Below are 23,969 nucleotides of genomic sequence, written 5' to 3'. Positions count from 1 at the left end.
AATGCTGCCCCACTATGGGCCCTGTGTGTCACCTACCCTTTACATGCCCCCATGTGCGCTTGATGGGCAGCCAAGACTGGGAGCACTGGGCTCAGTGAATGCAAGGCCAGGAGTGTGGAAGGCTGTCCTGAGTGCTCACTGAGCAGCTGCATCAGGTGGAGCGTGCACCAGGCACCTCTCGCAAGTGCTTCGTCTCTGCCCTCTGACAGCTCCCTCATGGTCTAGGAAGAGCCGGAGTCACCGCTCATTTCTCCCGTTGGCCTGGGGTTTCCTGGCAGCAGGGTCCATCCCACATGTCCCCCCCAGGGCTGCCCCTCAGCAGGGAAGCTCCCCATGCTGTAGGCTGAATGAATGGTGCAGAGGAAACCACAAGCACTAAGCCACATGCATGACCTGAACATCAACTGGGTCCGCTCCAAAACATAGCAGTAGGAATCTGCACCCTCCTGCAGCTTAGCTTACCGGGTGGCATTCTCCAGAGCCCGGGAGAAGGAGGCGTAGTCATCCGTGGAGTGCTCCAGAGAGTAATACCACGTAGCAGCAGCCTCGACGCGGGCATCTGAGTCCTCACCGCCCAGGGAATTCTGCAGCGCCTGGTAAAAGGCTGTTTTGCTACTGGTCCGGCCTTGACTTTCCTCAAATTGCTAGAAAAAAAAAAAAGATATGAAATTCCCCAGCTGGATTCTGAAAGGTCCAAGTCAGTGTCCCTCAAACCGCTGCTCTAGAATTTTCTCTCTGGGAAGCAGTGGAGCATGGCATTAAACACAAGTAGAAGCCAGACTGTCTGAGTGTGCATCTCAGCTCTGCCTCCTTCTAGCTGTGTGTCCTTAAGCAAATGGCTATCTCCCTCTGTGCCTGCCTTCCCCATCCGAAAATGGGAGTGCCTGCCACATAGGATTATGGCAAGTAGTTAAAACGGTACCTGGCACTTAATAAGTGCTCTGTTAACGTGAACCATTGTTGCAGTCTGAGAACAGGTCAAACACCCGAGTTTCACTTGCTTTACTGGGCTCCTTGCTCAGCCAACTCATGAGTAACTGTGGTCTGGTCATGTTAGGAGAGCTAAATTCAGTTTCATTCATGGACTCAGTCACTCATCATATGAATGCTTCATGCACACTTTTATACAGATAGTCACACTCTTCACCAGAGCCAGCAGTGTCCCGGGCTTGGAGAAATAGCCACGGACATGCCGATCGAGCTCCCTGTCTCTTGGGGCTCACGTTCTAGTGGGCAGAGGTAGAAAATGAGCAAATAAATGTATGGTATATCAGGGAACAGGTGCTACAAAGAAATATAAGGCGGTATGAGAAGGACAGGGAATGCTGGGGCCAGGGCTATTTCATATAGGATGGCCAGGGAAGGCACGCAGCTCTCTCAGGGATGTGTGTCCAGACGGGAGCAACTTTTTCTATTTTCCTTTCCCTGTCTTTCTCTTTCCTTCCTTCATGCTTCCCCTTTTCTCTCCCTTCCGTCACCTCCTCTTCCCCTCTCGTTCTCTCCCCTTCTCTTTCCTTCTCTCTCTATTTCTCTCTGAAATTCCCCTCTCTCTCTGTTCCTTCCTTGTTCTAGTGTTGCTGCTGTCTGCACTGTGGGAGTCTGGAGCCACTCACTGCCTTCCCCCAGGACCCAGTTTCCTCCTTTCTGAAGACAATGGGCAGAGGAAAGTCTGGGATGCAGCCCCAGGTGTGAGGCCCAGCCTCCTGGGCCCCAGCACAGTCTTGTGCTATGTGTTTACATATTTCGAGGACCTTATGTAAACGGTGAAACGTGCTTATCAGCACACTCTGGTGTGTTTAAATTGCTTCTCCAAACATTTACAAGCACACAGGACCTGTGATTAGAATTCCATCAGTGAGCAATCCCTCCTGGGTAAGCACAGCCCCTCCTGGGTGGGCACATCACCTCCTGAGTGGGCACATTCCCTCTTGGGTGAGTATATCCTCTCCTGGGTGAGCACAGCCCCTCCTGGGTGGGAACAGACCCTCCTGGGTGGGAACAGCCCCTCCTGGTAGGATGGCTTACACTCGGACTGGCTGAACGAGAGGCCAGGCTGAACCACCCTGTGGACTAACTGACCCTTCAGGATGACCCCCAAAATAGCACTCATGAATAATGTTCATATTCCAAACTATTACCATCTACAATGCATCTGAGAGTTTCCATTCTATTCTATCCCAGCCTAGTCTAGTCTATTCAAAAAATACTCACCTACAACCCATTATGTGGACTCTACAACCTGCTAACAGTTTAGGGAAAAAACTGCATTATATTTTCTGCCCTTTTCAGCCTGGAGTATTTCATTACATAAAAGATATTAGTAACCCACTGGCACCCCTCCTGCTATTTCTAAATTTTGTGCTAAACATTTCACACGTATGTTTCAAGGAAGCATCAAAATAACAAGGTCAACTGGGCATGATGTTATCCCATTTTACGAACCATAATTCTGAGGCTGAGAGAACCTACCTAGCTTGTTTAGGGTCACACAGACAGGACGCATGAGGCGAGCTTTAACCCCAGGTCTTAGTGCTGGTAAGAGAAAGGCTCGTTACCCTAGCTATAACTTAAGCGGGACCCCACATCAGAGCTGTGGACACTGGGACCTCAGCCCATGGAAGGATGGGTGGTTTGTCCATGAAGTGCCTGGCCCAGAGCAGTGAAAAGAGCATTGAGTTTTGAGTCAAAACTTAGGGTTCAAGTGCTAACTGCCAAATTTAGGGGGATCTTGGAAAATATATTTTTTCCTCTCTCTGAGCCAGACATCTTCCAAATGTGAATGCATTGTGTGCATTCATATGGGCCCTGTTTTTGTCTCCTGTGAAGGTGAAGTGAACAAAGCAGTCACCTCATAAGGGTCCTACTCCCAGTCGTGGCTGGTTGTGCATGGGTGCGGGCTAAGAAGAGCCAGGAAGTCTCAGTGCAAAGAGCAAATTTGGGTTCCAGCTCTTACATTTCCCAGCTGTGTGACTTTGGGCAAGTCACTTAGCCTCTCTAATCCTCAGGATCCTCACAGGCAAAATGGAGTTAAGTAAAATTACTTCACAGTGTTGTTTTGAGAATTAGAGATAACATTTAGAAGCACCTAGCTCAAAGTCTGGCATATGCCCTTAATCAAAGAGACCTACTTGTATCCATCATGGGATTCATTGGTTTCAGTTAGAAAACTGAAGGATGAACATAGGGCCCCAAACTGCTTTATTAAATGAAGAAAACATTTTAAAAATGCTATGTGTATCTATCTTCAAGGAAGAAGGCTCTCTTGCTTTTATTTCTATCCTAATTCCTTCATACAAATAATATGAATATTTGAAAAGCTGTGCAAGAAAATATACTAGCTCATTCCAGTGGCTGTCTCAACGCCACGGCCTGTTTTCTCAGCTCTGAGCTGTGAGCAAGGAGATTGGGTGATGAGTGAAGGTAGGTGGGGCCGGCGGAAGGTGCCAAATTCGAAGGCCAAGTACTGCTCACAGATGCTGTGTAAAGAAGGAATCCATGACACCCCCATGACAGATACTGGGTAAGTCTAATGCCCAGGGCTGGAGCGGAAGTGGAGAGAACTCAGTTCTGGGAGCCCAGGAGGGTACAAGGACAAGGGTGCAGTGGCACTAAAGTGAGTTGTCCCCAGGCTGCTTTGCTACATGGGAGGCATAATCTGCCTTCAAGTCTAAACATTAGGGAGCTATGCTGAGGTCTGGGCACCAGGACCCCCAAGTCCCAGCACCTGCTATGTGACAATCACTGTACAAACTCGAGGGAGTGGCTTCCTCTCTCTGGGCACCATTTTCTCACACATAACACGAGGGGGTCATAGTGAGAGCCCTAGCCAAGATACCAATGCTTCCTGGGCTGCGGAGGAGTAAAACAAGTTCATAAACTGTCTCCTCCCTGTGTAATGTCATTCGACCGCCAAGGGGTGAGGATGATGCTGCCTGAGTCACGTCGGCAAATGGAGTAGCCAAGATCAGTACAAGGGCCACGCACCAAGCACCCATCGTGTGTCAGATACTGCGCTGGGCCCCTGGCGCACCCTCTCCTCATTCACTCCCATAACCATCCTGAGAGGGTGGACAAGGAAACTGGCTCAGAGAGGTTAAGTGCTGTCTTATGCAGCTGAGTAAGCCACACAGGTGGAGAACAAACCCAGGAGTGCCTTGCCCTTGCCACCCTGACGAGCCGCCACTGGGCCTTCAATTTCTGCGACTCCTGAGAACTAGGCTGCTGAAATATTCCCAAAGTGCCAAGGCCGTGTGAGGAGTGCTGTTTCCTCCACACCAAATGTTCTCTCTTACTTTGAAGCCTTTGTGCCTGCTGTTCCTCCTGCCTAAACACCTTTCCCTAGTTTGCCTGGATAACAGCTATTGAACTAGAAGCATGCTTTTTAATCCCATGAGCATTAAAGTAGACTGAAATCTTGATAAAATACAGGTTCTGACTCAGCAGGTCCAGAGTGGAGCCCAGGGACATACATTTTAACAAGTTCTCAGGTGATGCTGATGCCATTGGCCTGGGAACTTCACGGCCAGCAATAAGATCACAATAGAACATCCAGGTTTTGCTCAGGGCTTACCTCCTCCAGGAAACAAGACAGATAATGGTTGAAAGGCCAGGCTCCAGAGATAATGGTTGAAAGCGCAGAACTGCCTTGTAGTTCTGGGACCCCGAGTAAATTGCTATCTCTCTCTGTAGCTCAGTTTCCTTCTTTATACAAGGTGGATAATGAAAAATGTCTATTGCATGAATTATTAACAGATTCCAATGAAACATGCATTAAAAGGGTTAAGTACAGTAGTTGGCACACGGTCAATAAATGTGAGTGATAATTATTAACCTGTCCCAGGCTAAACCAGGGGCCCCCGTGGCCCTCAGGACCCAGGTGCTGTGATGTTAGTTTATTCGCCCATTGTTCTAGAGTACTACATGGCAGAGGGGCAGGAAATGTGTCCATAGCCCCAGTGCTTAGTGTGGTGACAGGCATGTCATAAGTGAATATGCATTGAATGAATGACCTCTGTAGAGATAATACAGGTTAGAGGCTGAAAGTAGGATGCTAAAGTCAAATCTCTTGGGTTTCAAATCCCAGAGTTGGAAAACTCTGGTCTTGGAGGCTAACTGTGTGACTTCGTAGCTGTATGAACTTGGGAAAGTCATATAATCGCTCTATGTCTATTTCTTCATCTGTAAAATGGGCACAACAAATTACCCTCATCATAAAACTGTCATGAAGTTAGATGAGATGAAACCTATAAAGGGCTTAGCACTGTGTCTATTGTCATTGTTGCTAGATATTTGTAGACTCAGCCTTGAGCCCAATTCAGACAGGTCAGGGAAAGCCCATGTCTTAGAGAGGCCTGAGTTGAGCTTTGTCCCCACTGAGCTTGAGTCCAAACACTTGGAACCCCTTTTCCAAACCCCTGCTAGAAAAAGGAGTGGCCCCCGGGCTGGGCGCGGTGGCTCACACCTGTAATCCCAGCCCTTTGGGAGGCCGAGGCAGGCAGATCATGAGGTCAGATCAAGACCATCCTGGCTAACACGGCGAAACCCCATCTCTACTATAAAAATACACACATACACACACAAAAAAGAAAAACAGCCAGATGTGGTGGCACACTCCTGTAGTCCCAGCTACTCGGGAGGCTGAGGCAGGGGAATGGCCTGAACCCGGGAGGCAGAGCTTGCACTCCAGCCTGGGCAACAGAGCGAGACTCCCTCTCAAAAAAGAAAGAGAGAGAGAGAGAGAAAGAAAGAAAGAAAAGAAAAGAAAAGAAAAGAAAAAGGATTGTCCCCAGTCAAGGATGGGGTCTCCTTCATGGGTTCTGTGGAAACTCCTCCTAAGATGATCTTTTAGGAGTGCTAGAACACCAAGCCCTGGGCATTGCAAAAAGAAGTCCCTCTTGCATAAAATGGTCTAGAACAGCTTCACAGCCAGGTAGCTGGAGGGATGGGGCCCAGTTTATGCTCCCATGAGACTGAGATTAGAGTTTCACATTTTATGGGGATCTGAGACACTAATTGGGTGCAGCCTTGCTGACTGGTCTATATTTTGGAGACGATCCAAAAGTTGTCTCCCAGATAGTGGGAGATAAATTCCCAAGCCCCACTGGGTTGCAAGGGAATGTGAAGGGGCACATTTTCAGCAAGACCTGGGACACACATTCCTTCATGCTTGGCAAGGCCCTGAGCACAGATGCCATTGCCAGTTTAATTAGAGAGTCAGCAGGCGGGAGCGGGGGCCACCGTGTGACTGCATGTGCTGACTTCCACAAGCTGTAATTACAGGCGGGGTCTGCCTTAGACAGTAGATTTGTTACAGGCAGGAATTACACAAAGGGCTGTCATGAACTGGCCAGTCCTTGCTGTGTGCTTTTGAAGGACTGCCATTAACACATTCTAATGAAAAGTAAGAGCGCCTTGGAAATGCTGAGGAACTGAGCAGGGCCTCAGCATCAACCTGAATGTCTCGGGGCCCAGATTTGGCATTTGAGAGACTCAGGTTCAAATCTAGCTCTGTTCTGTGCCTCAGATGATTCACCTCCAATGAACAAATGTATTCAGTGGATATACCTGTCTGTGCCTTCATTTTGGGTCAATAAAATGGGGTTGGTGTTAGAATGAAATGCATTAATGATTATAAAGAAGCTGACACATGGGAGACAATAAATATGACTTATGTCTCCCCTCTAGTTAGTAAATGATTAAAAAGAAAATCAGCAAGACAGGTGAGAAATGCCCTTATGTTCACGCCGAATGGTGTCTGAGAGACATGATGAGAACACATGGCGGCAGGCCCTTGCTGTTCATCTTACTGCCCCTTGGACAACTGTCCTCGGTGTGCCTGAGTGTGTCCGGCGTTTGGGACACATCAGTGAACAATTGGGCTGTTCTCTGCCTGCAGGGGGCTTCTACTTCTGTGAGACAGAACATCTGTGTTATATGGACTGTCCTGGGGCCATAAGGAGCAAGACGAGCACATAGAGCAGGAAGCCGGAAAGGGGACGGGGCGGGGGGTGCTGGCTGGTGAGGGTCCCAGTTGTGCCCTGGGGAGCTGGGTTAGGCAGCATGGAGGATGGTTGAGTCCAGACTGGAGAGGGTGGGGTTCAGACATACAGACAGCTGGGTGAGGGGGAGCAGTGAGGTCCGCAGGGTCAATGGAGTGATGAGGGCAGAGGAGCAGGGGAGAAGCCAGAAAGAACAGAGGGCTGGGTGGCTGGGAGAGCCTCACCCTACCTTTTGCTTTTTTGCTTCAGGCGTGGCCCGGGAGAAGGGCTCCCCCATTCTGGTTTGCAAATGTGACCTGCCAGAGAGCCCGGAGCACAGAGCAGGCCAGGCCAGGTGTCCTTGCCTTGGCCCCAGGCACTGCAGGGTCTCAGTAAGGAGCCGACTGGCCCCTTAGCACTGCTTCCCCCTGGCCCTATCTCCTGCTGCAAACCCCAAGGCCAGCACACTCTGCAGGCCACACTGCCCTCTCCTCAGGGAATGGCCCATGCTTCTCTTGGACTGAGGGCCCTCCTTCTCTCTGAGGCTCAGCCTTTGCTGCCCACAGCCCTGGAGCCCCTCGCTGGGCAAAACTTCCCCTGGTTCTTTCGGACCTTCAGTGTACAGCTCGTCATGAGTCCCACCCCCACCTAGAGCTAATGTGCCTGCCTGGAGGTCCCCAACAGGAGGGTCTCCTCCATCCGCTTCATCCAGGTGCCCTCAGCCAGATGTGCACTCCAAAACTATGTCTACATGGTGGGCTCCAATGGTCCTATAGCCTCTTTACCATATGGCCGTCTGGCTGCCCCAACCTCCATCAAGGTCACTGCTGGCCTTGCAGAGTTCCACCAGCAGACGCCCCATTCCCCCACCTCTCCATCTCCTCCTCCTAGTTGGCTCTGCCTCAGGCTAATTTCTGGAGCCCCCTTCTGCTGTATCTGCCTACTCTTGAAAGCCGAGGCTCCCAGCTGCCACTTCTGTCCCCTTTTCCTCCCCTTCTGTCCACGAATGCATGTGGGGTGGGGCCATTTCCTCTCCTTGCTTCAAGAATGACCTATTAAGCTAATGATTCCCAAATCTCTCTCCAGCTTGAACCTCACACCTTTATATCCAAATGCCTCACATCACCTGGAAATCTCTCAGGCCCCTCAAACTCAACCTAGGCACAATTTAACTTTGTCATCCATATGTATTCTCACTCACCTCTAGAACCGTCTTCTCCTCCTATTTCCCTATCCTTAGTGACTAAGACCAGCCTTCAATTACCTGAATAAAATGCAGGTATTTCCTGATTGCTCCTACAATCATTCCCCTCTTCCCCTACAGTTTGCTGTAACCTGTTCCTACAATCTTCCTCCTGAGTGCCCCCTGCCCCCACCTCCAGTCCACCCCTGCTGCTGTCCTAGTTCACAACACATCTCCTCTACCACACTGGGGCAGAAGCAGAGATGCTGCTCTTGGCAGGGGCTTAGGGGAGGAAAGCTTTTTACACAGACAGCCTGTAGTCAATTTTTGCTCATTGATTATGCTCCAACTTTTGAAAAATGGTTGTAACATCACAGATTTGGGAAGAAGGAGACACAGAGCAGAATCCCGACTGGAAAAGTAGGAAGCCTACCAGAGTTCACCTGCTTCTTGCAAGACTATGTGAATGGATGAGCGAATGAATAAATAAATGCCCCATACTTTTCTAGAGCTCTGAGTCAGATGGAGACACAACACTCCTTTGTTCATTTGAGGGACGTGAATTGAAGACTAACCTAGTGCTGGACAGAAGCTAAGGATTCCAAATGGACATGACACAATTCCTGCCATGCAGCAGAGCTTGGTGAAGTCAGTGGGGACAGCTGCTGAATGAGCAAAGTGCTCTGCAAATCATGGGTGACTGTTCGCATCCACTGGAGAGCATCATTCAGTGGAGAGAGGGTGGGTTTGGGAAGCAATGTGAGCATGTCCTCACTTCCCCTCTTCCCCCAGCCTATTCCAGTCAGCCTTTCCTTCCTGTCATTCCACTGAAATGGCCCTCATCAAGGTCTCCCATGACCTACAAGAGTCAAATCTCTGCCCTCATCTCTCTTGACTCTCTGTGACATTTGATCTTTGTTTCCTTTTGGAAATGCTTTCTTTTCTTGGATTTTGTGATATCACATCTTCTTGGTTTTCTTCCAAATCTGTATCTATAGCCCTGACCTCTCTACTGAACTCCCAACTCATATAGTCAGCTGCCAACTCAAGATATATCCCAAATCTGATCATTTCTAACTGTGACCATGTCTGCAACCCTAATTTAAGTTACTAACTCAACCCCTGGATTTCCACAACAGAGCCCAATCTGATCTCTACTTCCTGTGTCACATCTCCATAGTCAATTTTCCATATAACTGCTAGAACTGTCCCTTTTTAAACAAGCGAATCAATATAATCACCTTCTATTATTAGCTTGAAACATTCCAGTAACTGCCCACTGCAAAGAGAATAACGTCACTTTTCTGATGGCCTGCAAGATCTCATAACTGGTCATCTTCATCCCTCTGACTTCCTCTCTTCCCAGTCCCTCCACTGGTCACTGGGTCTCCTAGCACTGACCTCCCTGTGACCCCCAAACAGCCAGGACCACTCCTGCCCCAGGGACTTTGCACTTGCTCTGTACCTCGATCCCCATCGCTGGCTCCCCATTGCTCAGGCCTCAGTCCAGAAGTTCCCTCCTCCGAAAAGCCTTCCCTGACTGCCCCTAAAGTATTTTACCCATTCCATTACCTCCTCTACAATGGCCCCACTTCAGTGTTCTTCAGGGCACTTCTAAGATCTGAAATTCTTTATTTACTTACATTATCTGTGTCCTTTCATGAGAACATGAACTCTCTGAGTCAGAGGCTTTATCTGTTTGGATTACAACTGTTTCCTCTAAAGCCTAGAGAGAGTCCAGCACACAGGAGCCTCTGTATAAATCTGTGTTGGAGAGATGTTGCATGGATTAATACTTGAATGACTCCTGACTTCACTCCTCATTATGGTGTTAAGGGACAAGGGCTTACTTCTCCATCAAGGATAGCTGGCTCAGGGCCAAGGGCTCACTGCACTTTTAGGAACTCACAGAAGTATTTTCCTTCTAATTTCTTTTAAAATCAGAAGAAAAAAACATAATAATAATGAAAGTATAATAATGAATCCAGCCTGGTTTACATTCATCTTTATACCAATGCAGTCATGAAATACAATATTTTAATATTTTAGGGGGGACAAGTCAATCCTTCTGATCCTCAGCTTTCTCTGAACCGTAATCCCAGCTCACAGGGTCCCTGGGGAGAATCAGACAAGGTGGCGTGTAAGCGTCAGCTGTGAGGGGTAATGTGGGGTTACAGCTCCAGGGTGGAGGGTTTACAGTGTGCGAGGCCAGCCTAGAGCCATGAGACCTCCAGGGCTCTCTGGGTGTTGGGAGATACCTCTTTCACTTCTTATAACACTGCAGGAGACAGACAGGCTGGGTCTCACTGTGTCCATTCGAAGGCTAAAGAAACTGCAGCTCAGACCAGTTCAGCAACTCTCCTACATCATGTGGCTAAAGCTAAGAATTGTGACCCATTTTTCTGAATCCAGGTCCCCGCGATGCCTTGAGTTCAGACCCTAACACCCTCCCATCCCTGAGTGCTGGGGATTTAAGGCAGCAGTGCCTCCTTTCAGGAAATCACACGCACACTGGAAACTCCTGCATGCTCCTCTTACTATAATCTGTCACCAAAGGCTGGATATTCCTGTGCTGGGGCTTGTGCCAGCGCCTTGGGCTGCCAGGTGCTGCTTTCCAACTCCCACATGGGCTGCCCTCCCCCCACTGCTCCCCACAGGGCCCCCACTCCACCTGCTCCCAGACGAGGCCGACTCCTGGCCAAGCGCAGGGGCACAGCGGAGGCGCTCTCTTTCTGATTTTTCTCGCCTTCCTTGGAGATGCCTGTGCTTGGAAGGGAAGGCAGAACATTGCATCTTGGAACAAATCTGCTTTTGATCATGCAAATGAATGCCTGGTTAATGTAGGCAGACTGTCAATTTCACCAGTTAGAAAGAAAGAGAAAAGGGGGGGAAATTCCTCATGACAGCGACTGATGAAGAATTTCAATAGAAAGCTGCTACTTCAGAAAATAAGATCATTTGCCGCGAATGGAGAACATCTCAGGCAGCCCTGATGCTCCACCGGTAGGTTGCTAACTTTGCTGGGTGTCATTAGGACTCCCTGGGTGGGCCATAGGTGGCCTTGGGTGGTATGTGGGGGAGGGTCTTCAGAGGGACTTGACGGATCCCATACCCACCCTCTGTCTTTGGTCTGAAGGAAATGGGTGGGTCTCTGCTGAGGTGGTGGGTGGCTCCAGGGGGCAGGACTTGGGGTAAGAGGCTCCACTCCCGTCCCACTGTGAATTCCCTGGGAAGCTGCACTGCATGTGTTTGTGAACTGGGATCCAGCTGATACTTATGCAGCTTTGGCATGAGTAGAGAGCATTGCATTTGTGTTTACTACAATTTGGAAAATTGGTTTCAGGTCAGCTGAGGTGGTTCAGAGATTGGATGTTCTCTGTATTCCTGTTTTCTGTGTATAATTATCTGAAGAAGGGATAACAGCTTGGGACACAATCTTAATATTAAAATTAAAAAATTAAGTGAAAAAAATGAACATTTATTGAAGCCAAACTATTTTCCAGATATTGGTGTATATTTGAATTCTTGGACATCTTTATGAGGATATTTACTAACCATCTCCCAACTTTACAGTTAGGGAAACTAAGGCTCGGACTCTGGGTAACTTGGATGCTTGTGATTGCAATCCAAGGACACCCAGGACATTCTCCCTGCTTTGTTGACAGATGACCGAGGGAGCGGGGTCCTGGTCAGTTCCTGACCGTTGTGTCACTCCAGCTGACAGTGCTGTTATGGGGCCCAACGGCACCTGATCCCCACCTCCTGAGGTCTTGGAATAGATGTCCATCTCTCCATATAGTATGTATCAATGGTGTTTCAGTTATTTGCCTTGTCTGTTATCTGACTGCAAGCCCTTCTGAGGGGAGGAATTTAATTTGTATTTTGTGCTGAAACACCTGGCCCAGCATGACTAAACAAACAGGTGCTGGTGTTACAAAAACATGCTGAACACCCTGTTTACGTGGATGTGGCAGTTTGCTGCAATTGATATGTCCTGTTTCTCAGCCCCAGATGGGGCAGAAGGGACTGGATGGGTATCAAAGGACAGAGGGTGGAGTAAAAGGCATGGCTGAGATTGAGGTCCTCCAGAACCTGCCATCTTCAGGTCTCCTTGGCTGACGGTGGTTGGACCCAAGTGCCATGGAGCCTTCTTGGAGGAAACAGAGAAATGCACAAGTCCAACTCTAAATTCAGGTTGGGAGTGGGCTGAGATAAGGGAGGGCAATGCAAGGGCACATTGGGTTGAAATTCAGAAGGAGTTTCCTTGTTGTTGGAAGGGTGGGACCGTAGCTTGTAGCTCAGTTTCCACCTGGTTGTCCACTGTGCCCTCTTACAGTACTGTGTGGGGCAGAATCCGGAGGATCTCTCTGGGTGATGCTTGCATATGGTAGGGATAAGGTGGTGCTAGTGCATCCCCGATCTAGTGTTTAGCACAGATAGGGTCACAGGTAGATCCTGCCACCTGCCACCCTCATCCCTCCCCCACCCTGCAACTGGGGTCAGAGACCTGCAATGGAGACTTGGCTTTCCAAAGGACTAGTTAACTGACCTAGAGACATCTGGTAAACCCATTAAGCCTTTCTTTCCCAGGAAAAAAAAAAATGGTGTAAAATACTGGTTCATGGTTCCCTACCTCACAGCCATACAGTTGAGATAAAGTAAAGTAAGAGCATGAGGTACTTCACTTAGGCTAACCCCCAAGGATATTGAAATTTTAAAATTATAAATAAATCAATACATGACTATAGAAAAAAAATAATGTGGGTAGAATTGGAAAGCTCTTTGCACATAGTAGCCCTTATTCTAGCTGGGTTTGTGTACATTTCAGCACCCAGCATACCGTTGATGGTAGACAGAAGGCTCTTGGAAGAAAGCCTGACTTTTCCCAGAGTGCTGTCATGGGAAGAGGATACTTTGGAGGCAGATAGACCTGGGTTTTAATTCTGGTTTCTCTCTGAAAAATAGCAATAATAATCCCCACCTCATAGGGTAATAGTTTTGAGGGTGAATTATTTCATTGAATACTTCTGGGTTAGGGCCCAGCACATAGTCAGTTCTTCATAATTTCATTCATTCATCCTAGTGAATGTTTACTGTGTGCCTGTTGTGTGTGACGTGTCTAGCAGAACTAGACACATTTCTAGGCACCAGAGATATAGCAGTTTCAAACATTCTAGTTGGGGAAGAAAGACAATAGGCAGGAGGTCTGAGTGCTGGGGTAGGGTGCAAGATGTAGGGATAGAGAAGGCTGGGGATATGGCTTCCCTCTGAATCCAAGTGGTCAAGCAAGGTCTTTCTGATAAGCAGATCCTGAAGGAAGTAAGGCAGTGAGTTATCTGGGAAGAATATTCAAGAAGAAAAAACAGCAAATACCAGGACCCTGTGGGATGTGCTCAGCCTATTTGAGAAACTCTAAAGGGACAAACCAGTGAGCCAGGAGGAAACAGCAGGAGTTAAGGTCAGAGAGCTAACAGGGGTCACATCAAATAGGCTCTGGCAGTTAACAGAAGACTAGATTTTTCCTCTGCATGAGAGGAGGCCACTGGAGAGAAGGTTTGGAGCAGAGGAGTAAAATGGTCTGAATTATAAAGGGATTGCTCTGGCTACTGTGCTTCTCACAGATTACAAGAGGCAAGGCAGGTGCAGAGAGACAGCTGGGGGCTACCACAAAAATCTCAAATAAAATGGCTGGATCAGGGTGATAGTAGAAGAGGTAGGGAAGAGGGGCTTGGATCTGGGATATATTTTGAAAATACAGCCAACTGGATTTGCTGATAGAATGCTGGTAGGATATGAGAGAGAAGTGTCAGGAATGACTTTTGGTTTTGAGTCTGAGTACAGAAGGATGAGTTGTTTAGTTGCCAAGTTGTTTACTGAGATGGTGAAGACTACATAAGAACAAGCTGGTTGGGGATGGGAGCAGAGGTGGAATCGGCAGTCCACTTTGGGTGTGTTATGGATGAGATACTATGAGATGTGTAAGTGAAGATGTCAAGTGGGCCATTGGCTAAACCAGTTCAGAGTACAAAGGAAAAGTCCAGGAGGAATAAATCTGGGTGCAGACACATGTTTAGGAGATGATCACATGCAGTGTCACTGAGCTGTGAGCTGGCTTCCAGTCCCACTGTCACGACTCTCCTCCTGCAGCCAGTCCTCCTCACCAATCAGCACCTAGATGAGTTCTTGGTAGGATGCAGGCTCACAGAAGTTGTTCAGTGGCTTCACTAACGCATGTCCCAAGGGAATGAATGAAGAGGTGACGCCAGAAAGGAATGGTCTAACCAATGAACAAATGTGCTGGGGGAACACTGCCCTGTGGTCGGTATCTGGGATGGCCGCCATGGAGCAGGGCTAGGAGCTGCTCTGCTGTGCCCTCAGATAGGTTTCTCTATTTGGGGGTGCCCTACTTCAGTGCTGGCTTCTCCAGTCAGGCCCCTGTTTGGCAGTGAGCCTCCTGCTGGTGGCCCCATCTTTACTTGCGGGTGAACGAAGTAAGCTTTCCTTAAAAACTTTAGAGGGAAACTCAATGAGAAGAATGCAAATGCATCTTTGAGTAGAGATCCCAGTCCTCTGGAGGTCCCTGGCTGGACTGGTTAAGGAATTCAGGACAAAATTAGGAAACTTCCAGACACTCCTGGGACTGTGCTTGAACAAGGGAAGCCCAAGGCAGCCATGAGCCCCTAGTCATCTCTCTCACAATGAAAGGGTATAATCAGAAAACATGAGCCTAAGCTACCCTGTGAACACCAGGGTCCCAGATCTGCCAATAAGAACCACCCCCTCACCCTCCCTGATGGATGGCATTTCCACTGCGTTGGGAGAGGTCTGGGAACTAACCACAGGGCGTCCCTCCTCCCTAAGTCCATCAGCCCTTTCTCTGCTGATCCCAAGGTTCCTGGGAATATAGAAGTAGTTCTTCCTCTCTTTCAAAAGTCGAAGATGGCCATGAAAAGTTTTCAGCGCATGGACCAAAGAACCAGAGCTGTGAGGACACAGTGTCTTCTGCACAGAGATTGTGCATTCCTTGTAGGAGGGTATCAAATAAGGAGGTGAGTGGGAAAGAGTCCCTGGTCAATGGCCAGCTCCTTCCCCGTCTGCTCATGCCTCAGAGTATTGTCTCCAGGGTGGGGAGTGTTTAGGGGCAGCAAGGGAACACTAAGATTAGAACTTCCATTTCTTTCTCTTGCTTTAACACCCTTTTGATTCAATAAAGCATTTATAATAATTCAGTGTATTAGTACAGGAGTACACATGTATATAATTTATACTTAAATAACTAAACTTACTATTTCTTAACTGATGAGGGACTTGATCAGAAGCAACTTGAAGATCCCTGTTTTAGAGACTACAAACTCTGAGGCAGTGGAGGAGAGTGGCACATTTTCAGTGATTCCTGAATGGTTGTCTTGTCCAATAATAACTCAGCCCCTCAGGGTAAGGGCTATACTGCATATGAGTGCTTGGCAGAAAAAATGTTGAAATGGTTCAGGTATAAAAGGTATTTCTCCCTGGCTGTGAGTTAGCTAGATAAAAGCTGAGGGTGACTAAGTTTTACTTGACACCACCCCCTTGCAACACACACACGCACTCACACATACACCCTCAGAGAAAACTCTATCACTGCTCACATGCCACACCTGACTTCCAGATAGGAACCTTCAGAAATCAACTTCATATGCAAACCTCACCAACCCTGCTTCTTTCTCTCTCTCTCTACATACACATGCACACATAAATATATGTAATATGTAACATATTATGCATGTGTGTATATATACAGCAATAGTAATAATTCATAATACTCTTTCTCCAGAGGTAGCCAACGTTAACTGCGTGTTGTGAATCTTTTCACTCTGTTATCCTTCTATGCAGAAAAACATACAAATATACACATTTCCAAATATAAAGATACATACAGGTTGGTTTTTAAAAATATGAATGCTATCTTAATTTCACATTCCTCTACATATTTTTTTGTCATTTTACAATGTGTCACAGGCTTCCCTTAAGTCAGTAGAGATAAATCTAGCTCATTCTTTTCAACATCTGCATAATATTTAATAGCTTGTTTGTATCTTAATTCAGTCAACCATTTCCCTATTAATGGACATTTGAGTTGCTTCCAATTTTTTGCCACAAAAATCGATGCCACAATCAATCAATAAACAATGCAATGCGATGAATACTCTTGTATGTATATCATGTAAAACTAGAGCTTTTATTGCTGTAGGATAGAGTCCCCAAGGTGAAATATATTACCCAAAGGAAACAGGATTATCCAGAGGAACTCAGGATCCTGTTAGGTTGTGATCATGATTTAATAAAATCCCGGTTAGACTACCTTATAGTCAACAGAGCCAACAGAGACCCACATTGGGCACGTGCAGGGAAAGGTGCACTCCACCCACACCCAGAGTTGTCCTCTCTCTGTGCTTTATGCACACTGGGCTTCCCCTCCTCAGGCTTGACCACCTACAAGGCTTTGGCCAAGAGTAGCTTGTCCAAGGCAGGGTGGGGTGGGCAGAGGAGCATGTGCTCGGTCTCTTCCAGGGTTAGCCACATCCTAGTGAGTGACCATGACTGCTGGTGAGAGCAGGAACTGTGCATTCAAGCAGAATGCAGACCTCACAGCTCACTCCCACTTCGCTGTGCCTCCAGCAAGCTGCACAAAGCTGCGTGTTTGCCAGGTGCTGGTGCACACTCTCTTTACTAAGAAATTTAACTGGGAAGGCTGGTGCTTCAGTGTCTTTTTCAGGATTAGGAAAGGGTGATGATTTAACAAGAGTCCCTTTATCCCCCCGCCTCATTGTCTCTCAGTTCTCAGTACGACAAGCATCCTCCATGAAATATGGGTGGCATGGCCCAGAACGTGGGTATTCTAACTTGCAGCCCTGAGCTGCAGAGCTTCTGGGTCAGCTCCAGTTTTCCCCAGTGATTTATTCACAGCTGTAATTGGTGGATGTACCTGTGTTGCTCACTATCCCGCAAGTGTCTAATTTCTGAATCCCCCCATTACTACTTCCTAAACTCACATAAGCACTGCACACAGTAGTTATTCAGCAATTGGTCAATATCTCTTGATCAAGTCAGACATTGAGGTCCAGAGCCCTTAGGAAATGCCTGGCTGGAGACATCCGAGGCCCCCTCCCTGCCTACCTTCACAGCCTTTGCTCTGTTGATGAGCCCGTCATCCTGAGAACTCCCGATGAGCAGATCGACCTCTGCCCGTAAAGACTTCTTCAGTGCTCTGGCTGGAGGCTCACGGAGGAACTGGCCATCAATCACAGGACCCCAGTAGTGGAAAGGGCCACTCACAGCCAGGAGCTACATTGGATACAACAATAATCAGTTGTCCTGGAATAATCAGTTGCATTGCTTTGCATAAAGAGGTCTTAACCATACTGAATGCTAATGCTGGTTATACGTCTGGGACTCTACTGGGAGAAAATGACCAGGACAACTGGCAGGCAGGACACCAAGTGACAAAGTCAGGGGCTGGAAGGTGAATGAATCTCACTCTCAGCAATGATGGTCTCCAGGGGAGCATCCCAGAGGTAACAGCAGATCCCCAGGTAGGGATGGGAAAGCCTGAGCCTGTAGGTGGGTGAGGAAGTCAGGAGGAGACACTGGTTGAAGAGGAGGCAGTGACTCTGACAGGTGAAATTCACCAGCTCCAGTTATGATCAAATTAGCCTACACTGAGGGGAGCTGAGGATAAGACCTGCTCCAATTCTGTGAGTCCAGACTCATTGCTAAGGCGATCAGACCATCAATTGCAACGACAACAATTATTCCTGCTAGTGTCCCCTTCATTAACGTGAGGGCCAGCCAGAGATTTCGTCTGCAAGCAAGAACTTTGCATGCTAGAAAGGAAACACGCAGCTATCCCATATAAGGGTATGAAATGACTCAAATACACTGCCATCTGTGAAGCCATGTCTGCAATGCTCAATACATGTAGCTGTGACCTGTCAAGGGTTTGGTCCCCTGCCCACCATGGTCCTGGCATGAGGCCAAACCCTTCACATGTGTTACTTCATTCTCTCCTCCTACTCTATAAGGTCTGTATAACTATTCCCAGGTTATACATAAGAAAGACAAATTGCAGAGGCATCTGTCTACCCTCAGTAACCATGTTTAGACTGTTGCAGGCTGTGGCGCATGCACGGCTCTGGGGGTTAGGGAATGTGAGTTCCAGCTCTAGCTGGTCATCAGCCTCATGTGTGGTATGGCTGGGGTGGGTCACACCTCCTTTCTAGGTCTTCATTTTCTATTTGTAAAGGACCAGAGAATATCCCTACCCAACTTGCACTTGAGTGCTCACCTTGGTCTGGGCGTCATTGAGGATATTGGCAGGCTTTTGGCGGAGGCAGGACACCACTTCTTGGCTGGATGACACAGGGCAGCTGACCTCCTTTGCCAAAGCAACTGCCTGCTGCTGAGCCCTCTCGTGGCTGATGATGGCGGCTGGGGACAGTGCGGAGCCTCCCTGGAAGAGAAAGCAGGCTCAGGGCTGATGGTCCAGATCATCTCCTGTCCCTGCTCACCTGGAGCCCTCAGTGCCACATCAGGGTTCTGCATCCTTCCTCTAAGCTTGGGGGTCCCAGGACCCATTCTGGGGATGCACATAGTGGGGAGGTCAGGACTGGTCAACAGCATATCAGCATGCAGTGTGATATTGAACAGGTGTCTCTCTAGGTCTCAGTTTCCTAGCCTGTGAAGTGAGGGTGCTGCACAAGGGAACCTTCCGTCTTGGCTGTGCAGATGAATTTGTATAAAGAGGCAAAGGGCTGATGGTTCTTTAAGAGGACTGGAGATCAGCAAATTCGTCTGGGAAGAGAACTCTGCAAAGATAGAACCATCTCCCACCAGCCCCTCCTGGGGGCTCGTTAACTAGCAAGCTTTCCTGACTCCATTAAGATGGAGCTGGACTTTAAAATGGAAGCCCACCTAGGAGGTGATGAAAACACAGTCTTTGTAAGGGTAAACTGCTTCATCAAAGTCAGGGTACTCTCTGCTAAAATGACAGGTTTCTCACTTTGGGAGGACAAGGTGAGCGGATCATGAGGTCAGGAGATCGAGATTATCCTGGCTAACATGGTGAAACCCCATCTCTACTAAAAATACAAAAAATCAGTTGGGCGTGGTGGCAGGCGCCTGTAGTCCCAGCTACTTGGGAGGCTGAAGTAGGAGAATGGTGTGAACCCAGGAGGCAGAGCTTGCAGTCAACCGAGATCGTGTCACCGTGTCACTGCACTCCAGCCTGAGCAACAGAGCGAGACTCTGTCAAAAAAAAAAAAAAAAAAAAAAAAGACAGGTTTCTTCTTTCTAATAATGTAAGTGGTAGGAGCTGGGTTCCAGAAAGTTCATCTCTGCCTGGACTATTGGTAGAATTGGGTCATCTGCCCCAGGAGGAACAAACAAGCTGAGTGGGGTCCTGACCAGTGTGCAGTTCCAGGGCACATCCTCCATGGGGCACCCCGTAGCTCAGACACTGGCTGCCCGCTGAAGAGACATGGATAACCAGGGGAGGCAGTGGTAGCGATACCAGTGCCACTGCTCTTACCCCTGCTAATGCCACTGATGGAAATAATAGCAACCACTGTGGATTGAGGGCTTTGACAAATTCACTCCCACTCAAGAGGTTCCCTATTTCAACTTGTTGGATCCTCACAGCAATTGTGTAAGTCAGTTGCTCTTACTGTCCCATTTAACAGTTATGTAGGAGGCAGGGCTGGGATCTGACCCCAGTGGCCCTTTCATACACCTGGTAGGTTCCTGATGAAAGGTGGTGGCACTGTTGTTACGATGATCTCTGTTTATTGTCAAGCTCAAGAAGGGGCATGTGGCTAGGGTCAGAGGCAAGGCCGGACAGTCAGAATCTCAGCCAGCGGCAAGGAAAAACACAAGTGTGTGGAACTGGGGGATCCTGGACATGGCCACTGTGAGACCTGGTGTCAGAGGAACTTTTGTTATGGCTCTAGGCTTCTCAGAACAGGCCTGGCAACTAGGTCCATCGACTCCAGAAAGGACTGGGAGATAAACGTGGTTTTCTGTCCTTAACCGCTTAGACAAACTCAGAGTCTCCTGCTCCTGCTTTAAAACAAAGCAAGGCTCATGTGCTACATGATCTCCAGCCAGTGGCTCACTCTGCTCTCCAGCGTTTTTACAAGAGAGAGAATCCTAACTCCCAGGATCCTCTGATAAGCAGCAGCCATAAAAGTAAACTACTCAGCCAGGCCGAGGCCTGGAATTCAATGACTCAAGGAACAAGGGTCAATATGATTTAGCCTGTTATTGAGTTCTTGTGCCCTCAGGTTTATTTTTCCAACAATTGAGCAGGGCAGCTTTTCTGAGAACCACCGGGTGTACTTTAAATTAAAAAAAAAAGAAAGAAAGAAAGAAAGAAAACACACACACACACACTCAAAATATTCAAGCTCAAAACTCTGTGTTCTGAATAGCAAACTGCACAAGGGCCCACAGGCAGGCAGAGAGGAGATGTGAATGTCAGGATGGGGCCCCCTTTGACGTCTGCAGTATTTTCTTCGGCTATAAAAAGCCAGGGATCCTGATATGGTGAGGAAGTGGTTAAAGGCATGGGTCACACTGATATTGCAAGATGGCTTAGAGAACTTTTCTTTCTCTGAAAGTATTTTGTTTAAATTGATCTTTCGGAAGGAAACCTTTTTCACCATGGAAAATTGGTGTTTAAGCAAGCCAACGGTTGACTCAGCCTTCATTTGAAAGCACTTGATTAAGACAAAGCACTCAGTGGTAGGAGGGGAGTTGCTATGCAGAGGTGTGCAGAGAGCATGGGATTGGGGCAGCAGGGCTCGGTTTGAACCCCAGCTGTGTCACTCCCTGGTGAAGTGGGCTCGGGCAAGTGACCATCTGTGATGAGAACAATCAACCATATTTTACAGGGTTGCTGCAAAGATGCATGAGGCCAGGTAGGTGAAGGAGCGTGTCCTCTGCACAGCGGGAGCTGTGGCTGCACTGTGGTTAGTGCAGTGACATTCATGGTACCCCACAGGATGTAAAGGGATCAGGTCTTCTCAGTCCGCCCAGGCATGCCTGTAGGTCCGCAGCCCTGGGCTCTGGCTTTATCTAAATCTGACCTAGCTATTCAATGGCGAGGAGTTTCCGCTGGTTGTTGTTTTTTTAACTTTAAAAATAGTTCAGGTCAAAACCACAATTGCTGACCACTGCTTTTTGTTCCTGGGGCCTCCGACCATGGTGAGGTGCCTTGATCTCAGTTAGTCACTGTAGTCGCTTTGGAGCCAGGACCTGCCCCTGCCCAAGCACACATATCCACACACACAGCCACAGATGGAGACACACTCACGCAATCAAGGAGTTTATTGCTACTGCTTCTCAGAGGATCCTGGGAGTTAGAATTCTCTCTCTCTTTTAAAAATCCTGGAGATCAGAGTGAGCCACTGGCTGGAGATCACATAACACAGAAGGCTTGCTTTGTTTTAAGGCAGCACCAGGGGACCTGGAGTTTGTCTAAGTGGGTTAAGGACACACACAGATACCCACAGAGACATACGCTTACACGCACAGACACACAGCCACAGATGGAAACACACACTTACACGCACAGACATGGCCACAGATGGAGACACACAGTCATAGATAGGGACACACACAGAGATATGCAGTCACACACACAGATACTCGTGGTCACATAAAAAACACAGGCATACACTCACGGATGCAGGGAGACCCACACTTAGAAACACACATAGTCACAGAAACATCCAGCGACAGAAAGAAATATATACCCACACACATAGACATACACTCACATAAGCGCGGAAAGACACAAACACACACATACTCAAAGATACACAGACACACCCAGACACCTACAGATAGACTCATACACTCAGCCACATACACACAAACACACACACAAAGCTGCCCTTGTTGAAATGTTGAAAGTTGCCCTTGTTGAAATGGACCCTGTGGCATTTCCTGGGAGGCATCCCTCAGGCAGCCTCCCCAGAGCAGCTCCAATAAGCAAAGCAACAAGGAGCGGGGTGGGCAGCTCCCCGGACAAGCAGGAGCTCAGGCGGCTCTGCCCTGGGGCATCCATGCATCAGAGGGTCCTCTGGATGGACTCTGCCTCCCTCCTGGCACCCCCCGCACTTCTCAGCCCCTCCCTGGAACGTGAATCCTTATCTACAGCGGTGTCTACCTCACAGGGAGAGGGGAAGGATGGGAAGCCCAGTAAGCAGGTGCTCAGTGAGCTCCTTATCCATTAGGCACTGCATGGAATCAAGGAGTTAATTTCTACAAAGCTCTTTCAGCAGTGTCCAGCACAGACACAACAATGAAGATGAGGATAAACATTCGAGTAGCACTTCCTGTGTGCCTGGCGTTGAATGTGGGCTGTACGTGTAGAAGCTCACCTACCTCTCAGAGCAATCCCAGGAGTTGGGTAACAACAGTATTATTTCAACTTTAGAGGAGGCTCCAGGGTAGAGTTGAAGCCTCTTCCCCAGAGTCTCAGAACTGGGGGTGACAGAGCCAGGATTTGAGCCCAGGCTGCAGGCGCCAGAGCTCCATGTTCTAACTAGTGTGTCATCTCATGCTTGTGGCAGACAGTTCCTTTCTGTCCCCGTGAGAGGGTGAGGCCAAAGCAAAGTAAAAAACTCATGGCTCTTGTTCCAGACAGACTGGTGTTTTAATTCCAGCTCTTCCCATGGCCATTTTACCAATTTCCTTTGTCTTTCTGAGCTTCCAGTTCCTAATCTGTAAATTGGAGATATGATCAGCGTTCATAAAGCTGATGCGCCGATTAAAGGAGACAATGGAGGTAAAATACCTGATGTGTAATTTGCACTCAAAGTTGGTTGTACTCATCATTAGGAATGTTATTATCCATGATTTAATGCCTGCAATGTAACTTGATGAAACTCGTCATTACAACCTAGGCTGATGGGGAGCAAGTCCCTTGCACTGTCTGACTAGGGGGAAGGTGCCTCTACACGCAAAGCAGCTGTGGAGCTGGCAAACTTGCTTCCCTGTAGTACCACACACGGGCCAAGGTGCTTTCTTGCCCACTCTCATGATTTATTTCCTGCCACAACACTATGAAGTTAAATCAAGTAGCAAGGACTATGTCTTTTCAGGGAGAAATTCTCTGCTGCACAGAACCTGAACCCAGGTATTCCAACTCCAAACCCAGGGTTTCTATCCACTTCTCCTGGGAGAAAATGGATGTGTGACTTCTAAGCCCTGACCAGACCACTGGGCCTCTAGAAACTTAACTATCGCTAGCTGACTTATTGAATGCTGGCTTATTGAAATCAATTGCCAAGTATTACCTGAGAGTTATCAACCTTGTATTTCTTTTGACTCTATTTTATTCCAGGCAAAGTGAGTCACAAAGAAGCATACGTCTCAAGCCCCAGTTAGGTGGATGCTTTTTAAAAATGTGTACTATATCTAGCAGGACATATATACTGGTGGCCTCCAGATGAGCTCTGTGCAGTAATCAGCAGGAGTGAGCCAAGAATTCTTGTGCTTTGGGGATTCAGGGGAGGGAGGGATTTCTGGGCACTAGGGTGGCCCAGAGGAAGCTGCAGAGAATCACTAAGACTTGAGTGGATCTCTATGAGAGGAAAGGAATGGGAGAAACAGGGTGGGTGATCATTCTGAGGGGGAGTGGGCAGGGATGGCAGTGGGGTCAGAGGCTGATTACCCAAAGGAGTTATAGATACAAGCTGGGTCCTAAGTAACCCAGCAGCCCCAGGACAGGGCCTGGAACTCAAAATAAGTATTGCATGAGTGAGTGA

The 23,969-nt window shown here is 48.2% G+C and overlaps 2 protein-coding genes across 2 annotated transcripts in view; one reads left to right on the top strand and one right to left on the bottom strand.

The window, feature by feature from the left end:
• The window catches only part of TG (thyroglobulin), a 272,355-nt gene that overhangs the window by 23,919 nt on the left and 224,467 nt on the right, over positions 1 to 23,969 (bottom strand). Inside the window, exons 42-44 of the mRNA XM_023223651.2 lie at positions 18,485 to 18,649; positions 17,317 to 17,484; positions 463 to 644 (exon numbers count right to left, since the gene is read on the bottom strand). Of these exons, the coding sequence (XP_023079419.2) occupies positions 463 to 644; positions 17,317 to 17,484; positions 18,485 to 18,649 (515 nt within the window). The remainder of the gene's footprint in view (positions 1 to 462; positions 645 to 17,316; positions 17,485 to 18,484; positions 18,650 to 23,969) is intronic.
• Positions 10,840 to 23,969, top strand: part of SLA (Src like adaptor) — a 66,030-nt gene continuing 52,900 nt past the window's right edge. The window contains exon 1 of the mRNA XM_023223669.2: positions 10,840 to 11,163. Coding sequence (XP_023079437.1) covers positions 11,153 to 11,163 — 11 coding nt within the window. The 5' untranslated portion in view covers positions 10,840 to 11,152. The remainder of the gene's footprint in view (positions 11,164 to 23,969) is intronic.

Source organism: Piliocolobus tephrosceles, chromosome 7 (assembly GCF_002776525.5).
Source record: "Piliocolobus tephrosceles isolate RC106 chromosome 7, ASM277652v3, whole genome shotgun sequence".
Taxonomy (NCBI): domain Eukaryota; kingdom Metazoa; phylum Chordata; class Mammalia; order Primates; family Cercopithecidae; genus Piliocolobus; species Piliocolobus tephrosceles.
This window is presented reverse-complemented; position numbering and strand designations above follow the sequence as displayed.